The sequence below is a fragment of the Harpia harpyja genome, chromosome Z, assembly GCF_026419915.1.
Source record: "Harpia harpyja isolate bHarHar1 chromosome Z, bHarHar1 primary haplotype, whole genome shotgun sequence".
Lineage (NCBI taxonomy): Eukaryota > Metazoa > Chordata > Aves > Accipitriformes > Accipitridae > Harpia > Harpia harpyja.
The window spans coordinates 39,079,768-39,104,280 of record NC_068969.1 but is presented as its reverse complement, the minus strand read 5'-3'; the positions used below and the strand labels follow the sequence as shown (position 1 = coordinate 39,104,280).

Genomic DNA, 24,513 nt, shown 5'->3' with positions numbered 1-24,513 from the left:
CCAGTGGAAGAGATGGTGTAACCACCCACAGTGGCACTATACAAGTGTCATTCTGAGAACAGGAGGGGACTTGGAGAGGACAGCAGGTGAACAAGGGGAGATGGGCAACAGCAGCAGAATGTAAATGTCCCTGCAGTTCAGCTGGAGTGGGTCTTCTCTGCCTTATCCTATCTCTGTAATCTTAACAAAACTGCAAACACAAGCGAGATCTTTTTTCCCCTTTTCTCTCACTCCCTAAAAGAGGCCCTTTCCATATTTTACCCCTCCATACAGACTTCTCCGTATGAGGAATTTGCAGGGTGAGTGTAAGGCCATGCCAGAAATCAGTAAAGTCAGGGTCAACACCTAAGATGGGTGGAAGAGGGCACACAAAAGGGACACCATATGGTTAAGCAGGAGAAAAGGGGTGTTTCAGAATAGGTGTGCATTGACAAAAGCCACATCACACTGCAGCCTCTGAGGGACAGAGGTGTGTGACTTAGCAGGAGCACAAGTGCTTCTTTTATGTTGCTGTTGTGAGTTAGAGGAAAATAAACATTCATGGAATAAAAGCAGACTTACCCTGGGCAAGGCAAAAGGCCAAAAAAAAACCCCCACCAGTGCTGCTTAGGAAATGCTTCACCTGCTAACCTGAGAAATTTTATGAGTAGCCATCCAGTCTGGGGTCCTAGTAATCAATGACTGGTTCATCGGTGCTTATTATCATGTAGCTTGTTTCTTTTCTACTGCTGGTTTTTGCAGTTGTTTCCTCTTTTGTTTTTCTAGTCACTCATTTTTGTGTCATTTATCATGGTTGGTTTCATATGCCTATTGCCCACAACAGTTTTTACTCTCTTGCCATCAAATCTTGCTGTGAGGCCATGCCATGCTTACCCAGGAGTTTCCAAGCATCCAGCTACCACGGAAATACAATTCGCACTGGTACACTAGATGAGGGTTCAGGACAGATGTGATGAAGTCATATTGTGGTTGTTGGAAAGCCCCCAGTGGATTTCTGCCACAGTGCAGCAAGACAGGCTATGCCTGAGGAGTTGGAGTTTCAGCCCTGGGTGAGAGGTATCACACAGTAACAGAAAATTATATTAGTGTCACAACTGCTTTGTTGTAACTCAGATTTCCTACTGTAAAACATGCTTCTCGGTCTACAGAGACCCTTCCCATCTTGTCTCCTTAAATCTTTTTAAAAGATGCAGTGCCATTTCTCCAGTTCCCTCAAGCTTTCCTGTCTCATGGCTAGTCATTCTCCCCTCAGTCTGATAGGCATTATTCCTCACCTGGCCCTCTCTTGCCAGAACTGCAGGGCAGACCTTGGCTGTGGACCACAGGGATGTTCCTTCTGCTGCAATTGAACAGCTTGGTCAGCTTTGTGTGGTGCCAGCGCCTCTGAGGACAGCCAGGGTTGGAGGTGTCACCCCTCTATCTGTCCAGGCAACAGTGCTCTTCAGCCACCGAAGGACATACCATCTGTGATTTTATTTGTGCATGTTGGGCTCTTCTAGTACCATGGCCTGACAATGACACATCCACAAAGATGACGAGATTTGATTCAATGAATGCAGTAGTCTGCTTTGTATGGCATTGTAACATGGATAACATTGACCAAGTTTGTAAAATGTTAAGATGCACCTGGAAATTACTCACACTGTACTTTGGACTGCTCTCAGTTTTGTTCCTGAGCAGAAAAATACGTCAAGATTTTGGTGTATGCTTAAGGCTTTTCAGTATATGGCAGCAGGAAGCTTTTGGATTTAATTATTCTGTTAGACATTATATTTTTAGATCTTCATTCTTGGTGAAATCAACGCACAACAGATTTCTGGAAAGGGAAGAATTTAACCTCACTTTTAGCTTAGTATCACTTTACTTTGACAAATGTTCCAAGTAAGAAGTAGAAAAAATAAATTTCAAGCTTTTTTTTCCTTCCAGGGAAAGAGTTCCATGTTTAACAGATGATGTTTCCTAAATCTGAAGTAACAGGAGTCTGACATTTTTATGTTCCTTGCATTGTACCTAACTCAAACATGCCCTTACATGAGTGATGCTTTCCAGTATTTTCCAGGGCACTCACAGTTAAATAACAAGTGAGAAAACTTGAGGCATTGTTTGTGTCACCCTTTGCAAGCACTTAACTTAATAAGCCACAGGAGCCATTAGCATGGTGGGAAGTTTTGCTAGGAAAATCCCAGCAGCTAAAGTAAAACAAAACCCACTAGACTGAATGGGACTGGCTTCAATGGCTTTTAGTTCCCAATAACAAGTGAGCCATCTATTCAGAAGCTGGAAGCTTGCCCTGTTTGCACAAAGGTGCAGTCCTGGATGCTGTGTGCTCCACTGCCACGTGGAGGACACAGGTTGGAAAGTCAGCCTGGCCTGTGGCTGGGGGCCGGGGCAGCAGAAAGCCCACATTACCAAAGCAGGTCTGGAGCTGTGCAACATGGGTTTCTTCTCCTTTTGACACCCGGGCTGCCAGCACGTCTTTGACCCAGCTCCAGGCCTGTCATGAACAGCAGAGTGACAACTTGCAGAATAATGACTTCCATTCTCTTCCAGAGCTCAGTGGGAAGACAAGCCTTTGTTTTTATCTTTTTTCAGTGTAGCACGAGCTGCACAGAGCATTTAGTTGCTTGCTCAACCACCATCCACTTTTTCTTGAGTGCAACCACATCAAGCCTCAGCATATAGGTTATTGGACCTATATGAGATACTGAGGAGCTCAGAGAGGCTCAGAAACTCCACCTGAGACCAGTGTTCAGTGCAGTGGCCTGCATGTGGACTGTTGTCAAAGACTTTGGGGCTTTCTTAGGGGTAAATGCCTACCTGCCTCACCGTACTTGCTTCTTGTTGTTGCTGCTTTTAACATACCCAAAAACGATAGCAACAGAACGTTCTGTTTGGCATATTTAGCTTCTCAACAACAGATTTGAAAAAAACCAACCAAAAAAATTGTTGGAAAATTGGAAGCTTTCAGTTGCAACTTTGAACAACACTAGGAGAGCTTTCCTGTCAGATCCATTGTTCCCACATTGGACTTTTCTGCTACAGGCCTGGTGAGGATGCTGTCATCATCTTTTGTCCTTGACTGTAGATCCCATGACTCGCAGTGTTTCCGTCTCTGATGTTGTTCTCCCAAGGCAGCCTGTAATGAAGAAAATACATGCTCAAGCTGGAACAAAGTCCACCGCTGCCTCGCTAGCTAGGAGGTTGAACACAACATGCACAGTTTCAGCAGTGAGTGGTTGAATTTGAAAGATTGGCTTTGTTTCTGCAGAAACCAGCTCAGCAGAGCTGCTCTGTGCAGAGGGCAGCCTCTGTATCAACTTGGACGATCCTGCAAATAAAGAGATGCAGTTTGCTACTCTTCTGGGAGCAGGTACAAGGAAGGGACAAAAGACTGTAGTCCTTTGCATGGGTTTCAAGTATTCTTTTCTAGGACTGCTGGAATCTGAAAGAGCTGCAGACAAAAGCTATGAAGTGGATTCATGTGTTTGATGCCACCTCAGCATGGGAGAGTTTCATCCCTATGCTGTAAAATTGCTGCCATACCCTAACAAAGTCATTTGGCCAAACACGTCGGTGCTTTGTACTGGCAGCTGGCAGTTTGCGTCCCAGCTTCCTTCCCTTTGTTGGTTGGCAAAGTGATAGGCATTGAGTGGCACTGTGGCACCATCCGTTGCAAGCAAGCTCGGTTTAGGGGTGCTTTTGGATATGTAGAAAGCCTGTGTGTGGTTGCCTGGTTGGCAACCAGTGTCTGTAGTCCGGCACACCCTGCATGTTTGCAAAGCCCTTTGGAAAATGTTCTTCTGTTTGATCTAGGCAGGTTTGGTATCCAAACAGAAAGGTGTCTGCATAGGTTACAGTCGCCACTGCCCAAGGTGGAAATAGCTGGCATCTTCTTGGCAGGCACAGCAAAAAGTCTGTGTGCCATGGAAACTGACTGTAGTCAGCTGCTAGACCTGCAGAGAGCATTACTGCAGAAAAAACAGAGGCAGCATGTTAACAAATAAATACCACAGTGACAGGAGAACCTGTGTGAAAACAGCACTCACTGGGTAGTGCTGGGAAGCCCTTACTGCCGCTGCCTGCACTTAGCCTGCCCACTGATGATAAGACCTTGGTTTCCACCTCAGTCAAGCATGTCAGCCTGGAAAATCTCAGGAGCACTGTCTTCATTCTGGCATGATTGGTGGGTGTGTAGGGGTTTCCCCAGCAGTGCTTATATTTAAAACCTCTTTAACCTTGCAAGGAGTTATCATCTTCGTTTAACTCAGTACTCCAAATAAAGTGCAAGGCATTGGATTTCATTTCTGCATTTAACCCTGAATTTTGTTCTGGGCTTTATTCCCCTCAGAGCTTTGAAAAGCAGAGAAAGGAGGGGGAAGGATTTTAATCAGGGTAAGGCTCTTTGGCATTTACACTATTGAAGCCTGAGGAGCCTCTGAATTTCTATTGAATAGAGCCCTAAGAAAAGAAGTAGATCTGTTGAAGGATGGCATTTCAGTGCAAGAAGGATGTGTGTTTAGGACTTTCCATTACATAATGGGGCTGAAATGGATTAACAAGACCCAGGCTTTCTTTTTCTTGAGAATTGCTGCCTGCACCACTCTTTTTCTGTTACTGATGCTTCAGTCACAGCACTCACAGAAAGGTTTTCTTTGTTGTTATTAGTTTGAGAATTGCAGCATTGTTTCTCCTGATCAAGAGATTGATTAGTCAGAGGTCTCTAGCTGAAGGGAAAAAATGTTCCTCATTATCAACTTTAAATGCAAATGTATTTGCCAAGCAAAGTTTCACATGGTGAGTGGGGGGGGGAATGTCTTGCTCTTCTGATGTGCTGCCCATAACCATTTACAGATCTTTAAAAAGCATCCTTCTCATCAGGTCGGTGAAGAAATAGTGTGGGAACGATACTCTTGAAAGAGAAAATTAACAATTGTCACTTCCAGTTGGGTGGTTCTCATAGTGCTTTGATGAGTAATGGTGCATTAGTATATTTGTGGGTTTTGTTGTGTTTTGTCCACTCTTTCTCTTCATAGGTGCTTTCATAATCTGCTGGACCCCGGGATTAGTCTTGCTGCTCCTCGATGTTTGCTGTCCCCAGTGCAACGTCCTGGCCTATGAAAAATTTTTCCTGCTCCTGGCAGAGTTCAACTCTGCCATGAACCCCATCATCTACTCCTACCGGGACAAGGAGATGAGCGCAACCTTCAAGCAGATCCTCTGCTGCCAGCGCAGCGAGAGCGCCAACGGCCCCACCGAAGGCTCGGACCGGTCGGCATCCTCGCTCAACCACACCATCCTGGCTGGCGTCCACAGCAATGACCACTCAGTGGTGTAAAACCACAGCCGGCCGCCTGGCCGACAAAGAGCAGCAGGCTACGCCGTGGAGTGGGGGGGGGGTGCACGGCCCCAGGGAAGGTAACCCACTCACAAGGTTTTCTCAAACACTAATGGACTACAAGTGCTTCTTTTCCAGGGAGCCCGACACACCGGAGGAGTCCATCCCGTCCACAGGACTGGCTGTGCTGCAAGGCCTTTGATTTCTACTTTCAAAAAGTAGAAGGCAGATGCCTTGTGGCAGAGGTCATCGATAGCCCATGGAAAGCCTTGCTGAGACTTTGTCAGACTTCGCTGCATCTTGGTGCCAGTCTGAGTCAACTCTGATTAATTAAGCTTATACCTGCTTCACTGCATTTACATGTAGCCACTTAGTCTTTTTAAAAAGGGAGTAAAGGGGATAAAAGTATGCCTATCATTTAATAGACATGTAATATTTATCACCATCAGCATGCTTGTGATGAACATTTTCTGTGCAGGGAGTAAAACTGTGCTCTAGTCTTCGTATCCTTAGCCACACTGCCATAACTACAGTAAAAACAAAAGTATTTTTTTCTAATACAGGCAACAAGAAGACGATGGAAACTGACTCTTCTTACCTTCATTACTGCTGTTAGAGAGCATGCATGTTCTGTGTGTATGCAGATTGTTTTAATTATGAAAAAAAAAAAGCTCGTTGTAAAGTCTGCAGGAAAGTAGAAAAGCATAGACTGTATTCCAGTGTTTGTTTAGATTATGAAATAAACAGTACTCTACTTACAAGGTATTTAACGTCCTTCTTTGAAGTGCGGTATGAAATGTGTAACATGTGAGGGGTCCCAAGTTTTTCATGGACAAGTTCTTAAAGTAGGACAAATCCCTAATGCTCTTAAAGGGCTACAGTCAGGTTGATAGATCTAAAAAAAAAAAGTACTTATGGCATTGGAATGCTTTTCTTGTTCATGGTGGAAAGCAAAGGGATTTTTAATGTGAAAAAAATGTATGCGGTTTTATGGAACCTTTCTTGTAATTGAAAACAAAACATCTTCTGCATTTTTGCACTGAGAAATGTTTGTAAGGTATCTTTTAAATGATGTACGCTTCATTTCAAAAACAGTGGGCTACTAAGAACTACTAAGGTACAATTTTATTTTGTAAAGTCAAGACAACATAGGTAGTTGTCTATTGCAAATGACTAGACCATGCTAAATATAACAGCCACACGTTATCAATAGCTAAGCTAACAGATGGATTTTTTTCATATACGGCTGTTCTGAGGAGGAATGCCACTCGTGAATCTCCATTACCAAGAAGCAGTGACATTAATCAAAACTCCTTGATAGGGGTAAATATGAGCAAAGATGGGATCTTGCTGATAAAAAACTTGGGACCTTTCTCTGGGAAACTGCGTGTTCTCCTAACAATGTAAAATATATCAATAGTAAATTCCTGGGGCCATTTTCCTCATTGTAATTTGCCTCTATAACAAAGAAAAACAAACAAACAAAACAAAACAAAAAAATCAGAGGTGTATCCTTCAATGTACCGTACTGGAATGTAACACAAGGGACAATATTCTCCTATTTGGGCAGGGAAGAAATGGAGGGGGTAGGGTCAGCCCACCAAAAAGCAGAGTTTTTAGCATGTCTTGCTTGTAAGAGGTGCTTGGATTTTACACTTTCAAGCATAAAATTGCTTGGAAAAGACAGTTCCTTGCTGAGGAAGGGAAGAGCAGCAAGTCAGCAAAATCTGTCTCCACTCAGTAAAGTGAGAGTTTTGCCACTGCTTTCAGTAAAACTGAAATTCACCTGTACTGTCAAGCCAAATTTGTGTGGACAATGTGGAAGAGGGAGTGGGCAGAGAGGATAAACACAGTATTATCTGCCAGTTGACCGAGGTATTGAATGTTGCACTTGCTTTGGGCAAACAGCTCTTTTTTCTGACTGTGTTTGAGAGCAAGTGAATGTAAGTTGATTCATTTTATATCCACATAACTACTGAGAAAGAGAAGAACAGGCTGTATGAACTTTATCATTTAAAAGCATCTGCTTACTAAGCCACTCCTAAATTTTTTAGTGCCTGCGTGATGTTTGAGCTGGCGCAGGTAAGCAGAAGAAAGGAGAGGGTAAGAGTGCCTCCAAAGACAGGGGACATCTGACTGAAAAACAATTTCTTTTTCTCCAGAGTGCTCGGAGTTGCTTTCTTCCCTGGATCCATGGAGAGCACTTGTTCCTGTCCCGAATTTCCCCACAAAAGAAGGACATCATAGACACTTTTTGGTGGGGAGAGGGTTGCCCTTTCCAAGTGACCTTGTTGCTGCTGTTTGCATGCTCTTTATCAAATCTCTCCTGGATAGGGTGGGAAGATGATGTTAAGAAATAGCAGCAAATCATTCACCCTCATTTACTGTGGTGATTTTGGAGAAGCTGTGGGTGAATAATTTTAAACCAGGGTTGTGATTGTTCATGACACATGGGTGGGTGCAGAGGGTGAAGATGGATGCCCAAAGAGGCTTTTCTCATTGTAACTGCGACAGGTGGGAGTTGCTGCCCAGGTACACCGATCAGCCCTTCTCCAGAGAGGCACTCGAAAATTCAAGAAGCTGGACCTTTTGAATGCTTAACAGCAGTTAAATTTCAGTCATGGGGTAGATTAATCCAGGAGCGCTTCTGGCAGCAGGTGGCTTTTTCTTTTCTAAAAGGTGAAGTGCAATGCTTTCGATCAAAGGCAACAGGACGTGAATGTTGCTTGTACGATTCCACTGGAGGAACTCACTGAGCATGTGGCTGCTGTTTAAAAATTTAATTAGTGCTTTGTTTTGTTGACATGATCTCCCTATATCCTTGAGAAATCTGATCTGTGGATTGAGTGTTTCTTTGCAAGCTAATGAAATTAAAGCTGCTGTGAGCAAAGAGAATAAAAACCAGAGCTGGGAATAGAAGGATTCATTTGCTCTCTTCTTTAGTGTGGTTCCCAAACCACTTGGTTTCATCTTAGATTTTTTTTTAACTTTTGCTTCTCCGTTCAGATTTTCCAGCTTCATTGTGCAGTTCTAGAACTCAGTTTGCTATGTGAAAACATGGTGCAAAGTACTTAGGGGAAAAAAACCTGCTCCACTTATTTTTACTTATCTCAAATCTTTCAAAAGGTTTTAGAAGCTTCTTAAAATACCAACGATCCTCCCACAGTCATTAAAATTCTTCTGCTGCTGGCTGCCTCTGGTCCAAGTAAATCCTCTTGAAGTTCAAATGTAATGGTGTTTGTTTCAACAATTGTAGAGTTGGGCAGTTGTGTATTAAAAGAAATATGGTTGATATTAAATCATTCGCAGGTCAAAAAATATGTGTTTTTCCTACTTTGTTTTTTCAGTGGAAGCACAAGTCTGAAACCTAATTGAAAAGATTGTCTTTCAATAAAGGATTATTAAGTAGAATTTTAACTCCCTGTTGTGATCACATTTAGAGAGGCTGGGTGACCCATTGGTCCACAGAGCTGTTAATCACAGCATTTACATGAAAAGTTGAAAATATATTCTGTGTTTGACACACATTGCATTTCTTGTCAACCCTTTTTTTGCTCATGTTCTCCGAGATCTCCTGGTAGCTTCACGCTGGCTGCTAACTGGGATGCTCAAAGCTGGGCAGATAGCTGGCACAGGGAGAAAGGGCAGACCAATTAAGAGCTTTTTCAGTGATTCCTAAAACCAAGCACACCTGTCTGTCCATAGTGCACCAGTAACAGTGGTTTTTAAATAGTTGCCCCAAGATCCGCCATTGTTTTTTTAACTATGTCTTTCCCAACTAGTCACAGCTGTGGCACTGCTTGAACAAGCTGGCAGCGAAGGCTTGACATAGGTCACTTGGTGAAAAAGAAAGGGCAGGCATGCTGTGTTCATGGTGCAAACTAAGCCTGGGTAACTTGGGTGTCAAAGAGGAAAGGATATATTTTTATGTCCAGTATCTTAGTTCTGCTTCCCCTCCAAAGTAACTTTTCAATATCAGCATAAATTTGTCCCAGTATGGCATTGCACTGAGATAAAACTTTTCGGGTCGCTCTGAGGAGTATGTCTTCTGGTCTGTACCTCTGTGGTGGTCGGGGGGGATTGGCCATGGCCAGTCTGGGTCCCAGAAGGAATCTGTCATGGGAAACTCAAGTGGGCTCTGCTTTTGAAGCAAGTTTTGTAGCTTCTGACCTGCACGTTGCCCCAAAAGAATGCTACCAGATACCAGGCTTAACTACTGTAAAGCCAGCTGGGGTTGCTCTCTGTGACACTGCCACCACCAGCTCTGTCTGTTCTCACTGCAGCAGGTTCCCACGGACTAAAACCATGCTGCTTTTTCTGTGAAAGAAATAAAAACCAACCCAGCAGGTTGTTCTCCCCAGGTGGGATTAAAGAAGACACCACCAGATGGAGAGGCTTTGGTGCAAACACCCGTAGCCTGTCTATCACTGTGAATCAAGGTGATGCAAAGCAGAGCTGGCAAAGGTGTTTCTCTAGGGCATCATCCCCACCCCACGCCAAGGTGTGACCCCGTCCTCGTTGCACCTGTCATTCCTTTGGGTCTCTTCTGACCATGAGACAGGATGGAGCTGGCAGAGGTCAGCCTTAGCGGACTGGCTCTTTTCCACCTGCTGCAGAAGTAATGTAACCCAAATACAGGCTTTTCCTTTCTGGTCCTCTTAAGGGCTTTCCTGTTGAGCAATTTGCAATTGCAAGTCTACCTATCGTGTCCTTTCTGATCAGTTCTTGCCATTAGCAGTCAGTCTGTGCTATATGCTAGTGTCTGTATGGAGGGGATTTGCAACTGCAGTCTCATTTGTTCAGCCGAATTTCCCAGGCTTTACTGTTTGATTGGAAAGGCCACTTCCAATAGATAGCTTAAAGAGTATTAACTCTCTCACCTGTGCAGCCACGCCACCTCAAGAAAAAGGCTCCTTTTCTTTCCTCCCATTTTCTCCTCTTATAGGATTTTCCACAAAGTTATTCACCCAGCTCCAGTTTTCTAAGTCTATCAAGGAGAAAAAAAGAGGTTGATGATATTAAAAAAAAAAACCAACACCAAAACCCAAGGATATTAAACTATGCTGCTGTCTTCTGTGGTACATGGAAATCCAGCCCACTAATAAGCTGCCAGATTTTAGCAAGAGCCTCCATGAAATGTTCCCGTTTGCCTGTGATAAACTTCTGATAACCAGAAGTGTATGTGGGAGACTCAGGAATCTGTTCATTTGTTTTCCTGTTTAAACAAAACCATGTTTCTCACTCACAAGTATGGAGAGAGCCAATGAGGTTTGGCAAACAATTTTGCTATTAAGTGCACTTACTGTAAATGTTTAGAGGTTGTATCTAGTACAATAAAGTATTTAGCATGTGCAATGTGGAGTGTGCAAGAAATAATACCCTTTGTTGGGAGAGCTGGTATTTTGGATATGGAGGGAAATTACTCAAAAAGCATGTCTGTGTAGGGGCATGGGTCGGTCTGTTCCAGGAGATAGCATAGGGATGAAACACAGGGACAATGAAGGGGTGGGTTATTTCAAGTAAATCACTTAATAATCAGTTCTGTTCCTGATTCCTACCTGCCCACCTTCCTTCCTTTCAAGTCCACATTTGCACCTTTTAACGTCAGGCTTCCTCTTGTTGCTACATAGAAAAGTTTTCCTGCACAGACGAAAAAAACCTGTTGCTTCTTTTCCCTCTCCCTCTTCTTTTCTTTCTCCCTCTCCCCTTCTCCTTTCCCCTTCTACTCCCTTTCCTTTTTTGCTAAGCGTGGACATGTTTGTCCTAGAATGTGTCCCCAGTTTTGACTTAACCATAGAAGGTCATGCATTGACTAAACCAAAGCTGGTTAGCTTATATATAGAAATGAATGTGTCCACACACACAAAGCTATAGGAAGGAGGAAGTACTGAAAAAAAAAGTATTATTTCAATGCTGTTTGGGCATAACTGGTTTAAGACTCTTTTTTTATGCTAATTCCTATTTCACATTTTGAAGAAAAGAGGTCTTAGGTAAAGGATTGATTAACACCCTGCCTTTTGTTAGAGAAGCTAATCACTTAGGTACTGAGAAAAACCAAGTGTCTGCTTCAGCAAAATAACAGAAAAAAAAGTTGGCATTCCTAAGGTAAAGTTGCAGTACTAATCACTGAGGGCATTATTAGGTAGAAAAATAAAAATGGAAGAGTTTGATTTTTTCCTCTCCCCAACCCCTGGTGATTCATGCCTAATGCCATGGTGCTGGGCTTTCCATGACATGGCATGTGTAATGTAAAGCAGCCCCATAGAGCTTGATTGCTGGACATAACGAGCAGAAAGCCAAAATACACAATTGCTAAATAAATCACGCCTTGTGAAAACACACTGCAATGCCTTTGGGATTTTTTGTTTTAAGCCCTGGATCACCATTTGCTGACAAAGTCAGACTGTTTATATGGCGATCTGTTAACATTAAATGCACAACACGTGCAGCAACGTGAGATGCAGCCTCAGCACACAGTAGACAGCACGCAGAGTAGGAGCTTGGAGAGCCAGCACGTTTGGGATGACAGTGCCCAGAGCCCACAGTGCACTCCCCGGCATTGGATGGGCCAAGCCCCCCCATCCTGCTTTGTGTGTTTTGAGATCTGCCCCTTCAGGCCAGGCGTGGCTGGGAGGACAGGACCGCTGCAGATGAGCTGGTCCCAGCAGGAGCAGATGCAAATGAGCCTCTTCCACTTTTGTCTAAAGCCTTCCTCTTCTTAACTGCTTAGCCTTTACATGGTTATGGATCTGCTCCTCCCTCTAGTTGTTGCACACCAACGTCTTGCTGGACTTTCTTGTCAGCCCTCCAAAGAGCCCTTCCAGTTCCTCATTTGTGTTGCTTTTCTCTGCACCGCCTCCAGGTAGCCCAAACCATCTCTGAATTAAGCTACAAGGTAAACGCCAGGTGCTTTTCACCACACAGTTTCTTTGTAATTCCCTGGGGGAATGCGGTGGGAATGGAGTTAAATGCAGTTGGTGACCGATCACAAGTGGTGTTCCCCAGGGCTCAGTATTTGGGCCAGTTCTGTTTAATATCTTTATCAATGATCTGGATGAGGGGATCAAGTGCACCCTCAGTAAGTTTTGCAGATGACACCAAGTTGGGAGGGAGGGTTGAGCTGCTCAGGGGTAGGAAGGCTCTACAGAGGGATCTGGACAGGCTGGATCAATGGGCTGAGGCCCATTGTATGAGGTTCAACAAGGCTCAGTGCCAGGTCCTGCGCTTGGGTCACAGCAACCCCATGCAGCGCTACAGGCGTGGGGAAGAGTGGCTGGAAAGCTGCCCGGCAGAGAAAGACCTGGGGGTGCTGGTTGACAGCCGGCTGAATATGAGCCAGCAGTGTGCCCAGGTGGCCAAGAAGGCCAATCGCATCCTGGCCTGTATCAGGAACAGTGTGGCCAGCAGGAGCAGGGAGGTGATTGTCCCCCTGTACTGGGCACTGGTGAGGCCGCACCTCGAGTGCTGTGTTCAGTTTTGGGCCCCTCACTACAGGAAAGACATTGAGGTGCTGGAGCGTGTCCAGAGAAGGGCAACCAAGCTGGTGAGGGGCCTGGAGCACAAGTCTTATGAGGAGCAGCTGAGGGATCTGGGGCTGTTCAGTCTAGAAAAGAGGAGGCTGAGGGGAGACCTTATCGCTCCCTACAACTACCTGAAAGGGGGTTATAGTGAGGAGGGTGCTGGTCTCTTCTATCAAGTAGCAAGTGATAGGATGAGAGGAAACGGCCTCAAGTTGTACCAGGGGAGGTTTAGACTGGATATTAGGAAAAATTTTTTTACTGAAAGGGTTGTCAAGCATTGGAACAGGCTGCCCAGGGAAGTGGTTGAGTCACCATCCCTGGAGGTATTTAAGACATGTAGATGTGGTGCTTAGGGACATGGTTTAGTGGTGGACTCAGCAGTGTTAGGTTAATGGTTGGACTTGATGATCTTAAAGGTCTTTTCCAATCTAAATGATTCTGTGATTCTATGGGAAACAAATAAATACGATACATAGAGAACAGGGAAGTGAAAAATTGCAGGGAGGGAGGGACAACATGGGAGAGAACCCTCTACCTTCTATGCAGGATTTGGTTTATGATCCTTTCAAAGGCTTTCCGGCAAGTTCAGGAAAGGATTTGGGGTTGTGGGCCCTTTTCTCTTGGAAAGAATAATACCCTTTCCATGGCATTACTTTTTTTTTCTGTCTGATGGAAGACTTTGTTGTTTTAGGTGTATTTCATTTATTAAAAGCTCAAAAGGCCAACTGAAACAAAGAGAAACCTTCCCATTTCCCACCCACACTCATCACAAAATTAAACTGTTTTTATATAAATGGTGTTTTACCACTAAAAGATTGAAGGATGCTTCAAGGACTGATATAGGTTATTTTTTTTCACTTCTCTGTTTTTCCAAGGTTCATGATATCTGGATATTTTAATGCTTGTTCTGCCACAGATTTTTGAAGTTTGTACATTCTTCTTGTCCTCAAGTGTCTCTTTGCAATCCTGCTTTTTCAAAATATGTAAACACTCCTTAGTTCAAGGGAGTTACTCAAAAATCTGCCTGGTTTGAGCTAGTCCAGCTGCTATTGCCTTCCAGACCACTCTCCTGTTTGCTCACAGTGCGGTCTGATTTTGAGCCACAACTAGATGCTAGCAAGTGACAATTATTTTGTTTAGAAATTCTTGTGTCAGGGAAGATGCCAATATCATATATATGTCCTTACAGCTAATGTAATATGCTGCAGGCAAGCTGGCTGCTCCTATGGCATTTCTTAAAGAGGCACATCAGGGAAACAGATTTCCTGATCTGGACTGGGTTAAGGCTTTGAAAAAGATGGCTGACCCTTCTTTTATTTTTGAAACATCATTCCTACATCTTTGCATGAACATGCTTAGGAGTCAACTGTTGTTTAGTCTTCAGATCATCTGTACTTTCTCCTGCTGTTCAGAGATATGCATGCTCCTGTCCGTGGCCCTGCTCCCCCCAGCAGTGTCAGTGGAAGCAGTAGTGGGACAAGGAGTGCTTGAGCTTGGACAGGCACAGGGGCAGAAGGAGGAGAGGGTCTGTCACAGGGCTCAGGAAAAGTCCAGCTCTGGACAGCACAGGCTTGCACTGAGCCACTGGTGTCAGCAGTTCCCTGTGGGCTCCTGGATCCCAAGCTTGGCAGTGCCTACCACTCATTTTGGAGGTGGCCAACACACTGGGGAGGAGGAAAAGGAGGAGGAGGAGGAGGAGAAGAAGGAAGGTTCCCAGCCTGTGCCTGAGGAAGTGAAGGGTAAAATTGTGCTCCTGTGGACATCTGCAGAAGACTGGTTCTTGGCATTACTTTTACTCATGGCTCTTTTCCCCTCCCCACATCACTTATTTTACCTCGGATGTCCAGGTGGGGGCATCCCTCTGGAGTTATAAAGTACCCAGCACATGGTGGCCAAGCAGCAAACTGAGAGTTTTTGAGTTTGTTGGGTCATGCGCTCAACAAGCAGGGATGGTGACAGCACCAGTCCAGGAAACTGCTACCTGGCATGCCCATGCCCTCTTCCCTCCTCAGCTAGGGGAGAGAGAGAGACGACTTCTACATTTTGGGGGAGGAAAGGTAGTTCCCAGACCCCAGGTGCAGGAGCTTGTGGAGGCTGGTGCAGGTGGGCTGGCAGCTCTTTGGCGCACACCTGCAAGGGAGGGCAGCCTCCTGCTGGGGAAGGGGTGGTCAGGCTGGGGCATCTGGGCACGACCACATTAAGCTTGCACAGACCCACAGCAGCAGGGGAGTGCACTGGAAATGGCAAGTGCCAGTGGTTCAGAAGCACCAGCCTTCCTTGCGGATTATCATTTTCCTCAGAAACATGGCTCGGGGGTAAAAAAAAAAAAAGAAAAAACCTGCAAATTTTCTATAAAGTGGAAATCCTGCTTTTCAGTCCACATGGTTAAAAGCACAAGCCATCCGCACCTGATCTACCAGAGGGAGCACACAGGAAACTAAAGCGGGAACCGGGGCCCTTGACTGTCAGACTCTTTTCTTGTCAGCTGGACACATGCTTAGTGTCTGTGCTGTGATGTCTATTTTGGTCTGGGAACACCAAGCATGTTTAATGACTTATTCTAAGTGCACAAATAAAACACAATTGTGACACAGGCAACGATTTTGCATAGACAAACTCCATGAAAACTTGCAGGATTAGAAGACTTTCACTTAAAAGGGTGTATTTTTTAATTATTATTTTATATTTCTGTGCAGAAAACTGACAAACACTGAGCAGTGTTACTTTATTTTTTCTAAGCAGAACACCCTGAATCTAAGTGCTCCAAAATCCTGGAAAAGCACAAAGAGCAACTGTAAAGGGAGAAATGATGATTTTTTTTATCGCCGTCCATAGAAGACAGCTTCCTTTCTTAAACAGACCATGTAAACCTAGCTGCTATAGAAGGACTGCAGTCCTTGAAAACTGCCCTCTCCAGCTTCTGAATCTGACCTGTGCCCAGTGAGCTCAGGGAGGGGGATGTGGTTGGGGAGGTTTTTTTTACCCTCCCCAGTTTCTGCCCTGCCACGGCTGCAGTGGTGCAGAGGGAGGCAGGGACTAAAGGTGCTGTGGAGGGGAGGTGGAGCCCCCATGTCACTCTCGGGGGAGAAGTCAGCCCGGGTGGGTAGCTGTGCCGGGGAGCCTTGCCAGGAGCAGCAGCCACAGGTAAGCTACACGGCTGTGTTGCAAGAGGGACATGGCAAAAAATGTTTGCAAGCAGCAATATGAAATGGAGCCAGGCTGGACTACTCTCTTCCCTGCCTTTAGCATTTTGTGAAGAGGTGAAATCCCTCTTGGGATACAGCAGAACACCACTAGATTGGGACAGAAGGAATGATATGGTTATAATAAACCCATGATGTGGATTATAATGATTGCAGACCTGTCTCGGAAAGCAAGGGTATAAATTTTGTGTGGGCTGAGGCTTTAAGAGTTGTTGTCAGGAGATGTCAATCACAGCGCTCCAAAATGAACTTGGGATGGGCTCTTTGGCGGTGGCTTTAACTTGTGCTCCATGGCTGTAACTCAGCCAAGAAGGATGCGTCAAAGAACATATATGGCTTTGTCAGTATGAGGAGGTCCTCCCTGGAGTGTGGAAAAAATGACAGCCTGATGGCACCTCTGCCTCTCCAGTGGCTCCCAGCCAGTGGGCATTTCTGGCTTGCATTGCCTGGCTGGGAGGTTGAGCTGTGGCACCAGAAGCTGTCCCGCTGCAGATACTACCAGCAGGATGCGTGCATCCCGTGCATTGCAGCAGGGTTTGGGATTTTCTTTTTCTCCAGCATTTGAATAGCATTTTGGAAGTTTCCTGCAGCACAGCTGTAGCCAAGCTAGACATTTTATTACTGAGCAGACACCAGGCAGTAGTGTAAGAAAAAAACATCTAAGTCATCTATGCAAAAATTCAAGTTCCTGCTTTTTCTTCCGATTTTCCAGTGCACAGTGGTATAAAAGAAATCCTTTTTAGCACAGATTTATTTTGTTTTTAATGTTAGTGCTCTGTCCCTTTACTTGCAAGGCTAGCATTTCTCCAAAACATTTGCATAGCTGAAGCAGCATAAAGTTTTGGTAGAATACTTTGGCTGAAAGTCAAAAGGACTTTTCTTCCCAAGTGCCCTAAGTCACTCACAAATGTGGCTGCATTCATTTTGCTGAGTACAATGGAAAAGACACAACTCCTCTTGCATCAATATATCTGTACTAGTCTACCATTGCTTGTGTGAGTCCAGGTTATTCTGATTCAGGAACCAAAAAGAAACTGTGCTAGTAAAAGGCACCTTTGTTCCAGTGCCTTGTATTACTGTATGAAGGTGCAACCATGGAAGGAAAAATATCACATCCAGTCCAGCATACACCAGTGAAATTTTTCTGGTGTAGGCCATGGACTCATAAGTAGCTCAGACACTTTTGAAAATATTACTCTTCATCCAAATAAAGTAAAAGAGCAGCCAATATTCAGAGTAAGTGGCTTTGCTAGTAATGTTGCTTAAAGCAACCTCCCACATGCTTCCACCTTCAGTAACTCCATAACTGAAAAGTCTGGGGATGGTCCAAACAAAACAGTGTGTTTTTCATTAAGAGTGGAAAAAAATTACACGCTGTATAAATTTACTATGAAGCCATGTTGTTTGCTATGAACTAACAGTGACATACGTGTGATTTTAATAAAGAAAAGCATGATTTCATTAGTTAACACTGTGTGCAAGTCAAGCATACAATGAAAAACAAAGCAGATCCAGTCATTCATCAAAGAATAGTTCATCAATAAAGCTACATGAGCCTTTGCAATCACACCACCAGGCTGGGTGGGCTTCTGCCTTCTCCTTCTTCCCTAGCCGTCCCCAGCCCATTCGCAGTTGGATTTGCCCCTGCAGCTGGCAGTGGAGCACTGCGCTGAGAAGGGCTGTGGCTGTGGTTCCAGTGCATGCCCCTTTCGTGGGGCTCAGTACCCATGCAAAGCGCCACTGCATGGTACGATGCAGCAGTCCAGTCACTGTACCATCCTGTGCCTTCCCTTCTGGTCCTTCCTCTAACCCAGAGACCCAGGACACAGTCAACAAATGAAAGGGATAATCAAAAGAAAGAGGAAATACAGCCAGCTGAGTAAAATACTATGCCAAGACTCCAGAGATAGAAATGATACCTGGCTCTGCCACAAGCTGTATATGACTAGGCAATTTCCCCACAGTATCTAAGTTTTCCATTTCAGTAAGGGGTAAGAGGTTTATTCCCTCTGCTCCCCTTCCATCGTGAATTTCACAGTATGGGGAATGCCTTTTTGTAATGTGTTTTTTCAGAACCCAGAGCAATAAATGAACACCCCATGGGAGAGCATTTCCACCAGGAAATGAGGCCATTTCTGGTGCAGGACTCAAGAGTCCCTCAGATGAGCAACTCAGTCACCCAGCTGACTCACTGTCAACTCAGGCGTGAGCTGGTTAGTAATGTACTTACCTCATTCTTGGAGAAGAGTTTGGACAGGAAAGCAGAAAGAGGGAGTTACATCAGAATGTGGTTGGACACCAAAAAATAGTGAAGAAGGAAGAAGGCAGAATATATGTTCAGTGATGATAAACAAAAGAGGAGAAAAGTAGAAAATGGTAAATGTAATGGATTAAATCTAAAGTTGAAAAACTCCTTGCGGTTCAGCTTTGCTGGACCACAGCCAGAAACCTAATGGGACTGCAAGGCTTGATTTTCTGCAGGACTGGAGATGAGGAAGCCATCAAAGGACCTGCTGAAAAGTAGGATGCTGAAGTAGTGTCCAGCAGGAAATGGCTGTTTTTCCTGAAAGCCTGGAAGGCTTGACTTAGTCAGCAGGTTTATCATTTAAGCCAACCCAGACCCTTACAGCTGCTGAGGAGGGTTATGGAAAATCAGTGGGACCATGTGGACCTCTGTTAAAGGTGAGCCTGTGGTGCTTGGGAGGACAGAGGAGGGAAAGGGCTCTGCCTGAAAAACAAGGAGAAGAGCCATTCAGCCCCAAAATATGACTACAGCACAGAGCACCATTTGTTAGAGCAGACTGACTTGACAACAAGAGGTCCATTACGGAGGCTCTTGGCTGGAACCTACAGCATCAAACTCACTAGCAGGTCAGATGGCTGTTGGATGGGAGCATGAATCCACAACACCCTATGAAAAAACATGACCTGGCTTTTCCCTAGCCATTTTCCCTGGTTTCCTCTCCTGGGTCTGTGGTCCTTTCATGCATGGTAATTCCCCAGGGGCAACTAAGAGATTTCATTCATAAATACCAAGATGAAATGTCTAATCCAGGGAGGAGAAGGGCTCTGGTGACTGTGTCAAACCAACCCTCTGTGGGCCAGCTGCCAGCTCGCTGGGCTGGTTTCCATCCGACTTTGTGCAGGATGGAGCCCAAGCCATCCAGCTGCCAGCCCCTCTGTTTCCTGTTATGTTGAGTTTAGCTGGGCTTATTTCTTTCCTCCCCTTTGTGATGGCTGGAAATGCACTCCTGGTTTCCCTCACCAGAGCAAAGGCCATGGCCATGTTTTGCTGAAACAATCTGCCTGACCCTCTTGCTGAATTTTGTTGTAATAAGTTCAGCCAAGCTGAAGGAAGGTAGTACAGTGGCTCAAAATCAACCTCACAGCAGAGTGCTCATGTCTCTGTGTAGAGACAGAGAGAAAGGCAACACAGATTTTCCCCTGCAAGTGCAAGCATAACTGAATGGGAATATGGCACCCGAGAGTGACAAGGTTGGTGCCATTGAAGGGGTTTGCTTCCAGAGTAACCAAAGTTAGAGTGTTAATGTCTCGGGGCATATGCAAGCCTTCTCATTTAAGTTATTTTGAAAAATCATTGAGTTTAGGGTTCTGCTGCTTTATCCCAGGCAATTAAAGGAAAGGAAGTCCTTCTGACTTCAGAGCGGTTTGAGTGGGAACATCCCTGCCATGGAGGGAAGTGTGAGTCTCATCAACATTCCCAGGGACTGAGGCCAGCACAGAGCTTCCCACACTGCCCAGCAGCATGCCTCAGGGTGGGATGTTCAGGATGCTCAGGATGCCAATACCTGCTCAGTCCTTGGACATCTCTTTGGAGGCAGAAAAGAAGGGGTCACACCAGTGGTTTAACTGGAATGCACAATGCCAACCCTTTGCATCCATTTTACAAGACCATTTGTCCATTAGAGCAAACAAATGCTCTTCAGACAGGCCAGTAGCCATTCTTAGGAAGGAAACAGCATTCCTCTTTCATGCAGTCTCCATCAGGTTTGCTGCAGTGTTCAATACACCGGTGGCAACTACTTCTGCAATAAGATGATTAACTTGTTTGCATGGATTTGCAGGTGGCATACCCTGGAGAAATCAGTTTTTACAGGTTAACAGCTTTAAATTCTTACTAAAATACATAATTTAAGCTGTTTTCAGAACCACATGAGATGAAATAAAGGAAGCGGTGTTACTGTCATCCATACAAACATGATCTTGTCCCATTTCTCTGTAAATGCCAGGTGATGCTATTGCAATCAGAAAAGCAACTCCAGATGTATGTCTACAAAACCTAGGCACTGCTTCTACTCTTTTTCAAGTGGGAGCTAAACCTGCGTTTGACAATATGTAATCCCCGAAAACTCATGAAAATAAAAACAAAGGCTAAAGACCATATTAATATTCAGGTCAGGGGCAAAGTTTCCCTGTGAAAAGGACTGGTATTAAGTCTCTGATCTGTGTCCACAACAGCAAGTGATCAGGGCATGGAAGGCTACAAGTGTGACTGTGGGGCACTGATAATTCTTGCGTGAGCACTGGCTCTGAACCTGGATTTCCTACTGTCCTTATCGTTATCCTCATAACACTTTTGCTTTTGGTTTTTTTTAAGGTAAAGATCAAGTTCTTAGTTTGAAATCATACTGATGCAATGGCTGAGATTTCCAAAGAAAAGCTTTCCACATGATTTTTAGTATCTCAGATAGAATTAGTGCTAATGATGGGGAAAAATTAAGTCTTGTTCACAACCAGTGAGAATCCTAGACTGACACTGGAAATGTGTTTCAGAAAAACATTCCCATCCAGCTTCATCATCTCCTACAAACCTGCCACTACAATTTGTGGGCCATTCATGTCATATATGTTTCAGAGGCTTTTCAGAGTCAGGAGTAAGAAAATTTTCCAGTTGTTGAAAAACTGGAGCTCTGAATTCAGGTAATGTTCCACATCCAGTGGGGGAAATGCCTGTTGCCTGGCACATTGTCCTCCCTGGAGAAGCAAGTGTGAATGCTTGGAGACCCAGCAACATGATGGCAACCTTGGCAAGAGACAGGGGGATTGTTCATATTATCAAAGGTAGGTTTCAGAGTAAGCGGAGCAACCTGCTTTTCCTGCAGCTCTTTTTCAACATTGTGGACATTTAAAAATTCATATTCCTGGAAGATAACTACTGAAATGCATTTACCTTTCAATTTTTCAAATGTGTTTCACTATCCGTTGTTCTTCCCAGAATCAAAAAAAGAGCTGTGGATAAAACTATTTACCATTTAGTTTGATATTCCCTGTTTTTACCTGCTACCTAGCTGGGTATCCAGCTACAATAAATTTTACACTGGTAGAAAAAGTGATTTTCTTTAAGATTTTTCTTTTTCAACAAATAAGTTGACATCTGAAAGAAAAATGAGAAGGAGGACAACCAGCAATATAGGTGCAGTGTTGGCCTGTAAGTCCCTTCTCTGTCTGTTCGAAAAAAGCCTCCAGTTTGGCTCTGCAGTGAGTTGTTCTCAGGAGGTGTTCACGAAGTTTGTACATCTGCTGAGGGGTGACTGACTCCCTCGTGCAAAAATCCTCACTGTGTTGTGATTTTTGTAATAAACAGAGGTCATGGGATTGTGTGGAGAGTGGAAAGCTTAGGGTATGTATAGGAGACTGGCTGAAGGATGCTTTTGGCGTATGCTTTATTGGCCAAAAGGGATGATCTTGAACAGCTGGCGAATGCTCACAGCTCCAGGCACGAAGATGGGGCCGCCTTTAGAAAATACCTTGCATTTTTGACCTCCAAAGATTATTTCTGGGAGTTGCAAGGCAGGGCCCAGTATATCACCAGCCCTTACAAATCCCAGAAAGTGCCTCTCCCATCTCCAGCTGCAGCAGGAGGGCTGAGGAGCCAGACCCGCTCTGTGACTGCTTGCGATTAGCAAATTCTGAAGCAACAAACAGCAAGCCCTGACAGAGTGAACAGAAATAACATAGTTGAATGAGGACAGGCTGCTGGAGGTCTTTCCAGAAATGATCCATCATACATTAGCACAGACATGTTAGGAGCGCTGACTGCATTTCCTATTATTTTGTGAATGAGGACTAGTAGCTGATGTGGGAAGACTAGAAATGAACTGAATGATGACTCTAGGAAAGGGACGGCATGACGACATTCACAGTGTGGAGAGGTGTTAACAGCAGGAAGGGAGAAATTGTTTGAAAAAGGAAGTGCGGAGGCTGTAAAGAGGAAATGGAAACTGAAAGCAGAGCCCACATAGACAGAGGGTTTCTGTCTGTCTGATCCAGGGAGTGGTGTCACTACAAAGTGGTTTGAGAACCATTGCTTGGATATTCCAACCCAGTGCATACACTGTATGCACCCAGGTAAATGTCTCTCTCATACAGTTGTTTAAAACAACTTCTTCATGGTTCGAGAGGTGTCTTTTTCCTTAGCACTTGGCACTACCCTGTCTCTGAAACTGATGCTAAAATTCATGGTGGCTTCAGAAAGAGAAGAGTTAGCCCAACGCTGGATAGTTCTCAAACTCTCATCCCCCATGCTCTGATTAGCTATAGCCAGTGACATGCTATGACTCTGTAGGCTTCAGTGGTAGTCACAAGAGCCAAGATTTTACTAATGTAGACCCAAACAGCAGCAAAAATACTGTTGCTGGTCCATTACATCTTGGTTTGCCAAAGAGGAGCTGATGTCCCCTCAAAATCCTACTCAAGGCCAGTCTTTCAGTGGCGGGTGAGCTGATAGGTACAAGCAGCTACAGCATGAGGGGACCAATCCGTGTCAGAGATGAGTAGCTCTACAGTTTGCTGAAAACCATCATTCGTCTTCCTGCTTCATGCACATCTCTCTTGTGCTACTATACTTTGTATGCATCAATCCTAAATCTTGGTGATCTTTGAGCAAATCCTGTCCTTCTGGTTGTCTGTCAGTGCTGATGCTCTGGCAATGTACAAAAGTTTGACAGAGCTCCTTGAGCTGAAAGAGTATGCTGAGACAAGCATCTTGTTGGTAACCTCAGCTGATACAATAACTCACCTTAAAGTGTTGTTATCTGTTAGTATGTAACGCTGTTAATAAACCCCTACACCTAGCCAATTTGAAGTATTATGTGATCATTGCCTAGAGGAGAGCATCCAAGTAGCACATTATTTTGCAAAGGCTAAAAAAAAGAAAAAAGCTGACAAATGGAAGAAAAAAAGAAGCAGCCAATACTGGTTGTGCCATCAGTTTGACTTTTCGTGAATAATTGGGGGGTTTCTCTCATTCACTGTATTTTCTAATGTTTTATGACATAGTAATCCCTTTCAGAACGCCACTTCTCAAGGTTTGGCTGGAAAAAAGAGCTTTTGGTGGCTAAAATGTAGTCAAAACCAGTAGCACTTGGAGAGCTGGAAAACTCATACATTGGTGTGGGTGACCCAGAGGAAGCATTTCTAGGAGCCATGTGAGCCATTCTTCACAAGTCTCCTGATGCCGCTGTGGGTTGGAAGCGCTGGAGATGTGGTACAGTTGGTTGCATGCTGTGTCCCCAGGGGCTGCTTCCTTTGCCCGAGGAGGGGACCCCAGTGCCACACCGGCTGGACACCCCTTAGCTCCAGGTCTGCCATGCCGGGGTCTGTGGCAAGGCTATGCCAGGAGGCTGTGGCCATACCAGTTTGTGCTGTGCAGGAGGAGCAAGAGGGCTTAAGGGTATAAGGCCAAAGATCAAACCCTTTCTGCAAGCCATAAACACAAAGACTGACCTGCAAAAGCACAGAAACAGTGTGTCAGCTGTCTTCCCTAGAAGCAATGTCAGTGTCCACTACAGGAAAGGAAAACAGCAAAACCGGTAAAAAGAATTTCTTAATTTTTTTTCTTTTTTAAAAGTATCGCTGGTTGGCTACTATGGGATGGAAATAGCTTTTAACTCCTATGCTGACACAACCCAAACACCAGTGGTCAGGAAATGCTTGTAATCCCAACTGAAACCTGAGATACTGGCAGACCAAAGAGGGGGAAAGGCAGGCAGGCATCTGTCTGGAGGCACCTGAGAGAAAAAAAGAAACATCAACGCAGCAAGGAGAAAATGTCACCGTCTTCCACTGAGAAGTCCTTGCACCACAGAGGGGACCAAAGCACTTTACAGACCATGTACCTGGATGTCAGGCCCCAGGGATGGTAACGACTGTGGACCCTGGGAGGAACAGACCAAACTTTGTGTGTTGGTGCAAGAGGATCTCTTCATCCACAGCTGTCATCTCTGTCGTGAAACCGGAATCTGGAAATCCATTAACATTGCATGTCTTAGTTCTGTGTCCAGAACAGGCAGATTAATCATATAGTCTATCTTCTAAATTATCTCAAACTGAATCAAAACACGTGCTTCTCAGGAAACTGTGCAAAGCACCATAGGCATGTGAGCTGTGCTGTAAAAAGCTATCCCAGGATTTGGGGCTGCTTGCTTAGCAAGTC

General features: G+C 44.7%; 1 protein-coding gene across 3 annotated transcripts in view; it reads left to right on the top strand.

The window, feature by feature from the left end:
- Nucleotides 1-10,690, top strand: part of LPAR1 (lysophosphatidic acid receptor 1) — a 78,015-nt gene extending 67,325 nt beyond the window's left edge. For all 3 annotated transcript variants that reach the window (XM_052778017.1, XM_052778018.1, XM_052778016.1), the window contains exon 4: nucleotides 5,034-10,690. In XM_052778017.1, coding sequence (XP_052633977.1) covers nucleotides 5,034-5,335 — 302 coding nt within the window. In that variant the 3' untranslated portion in view covers nucleotides 5,336-10,690. The remainder of the gene's footprint in view (nucleotides 1-5,033) is intronic.
- The last annotated feature ends 13,823 nt before the right edge of the window (nucleotides 10,691-24,513 follow it).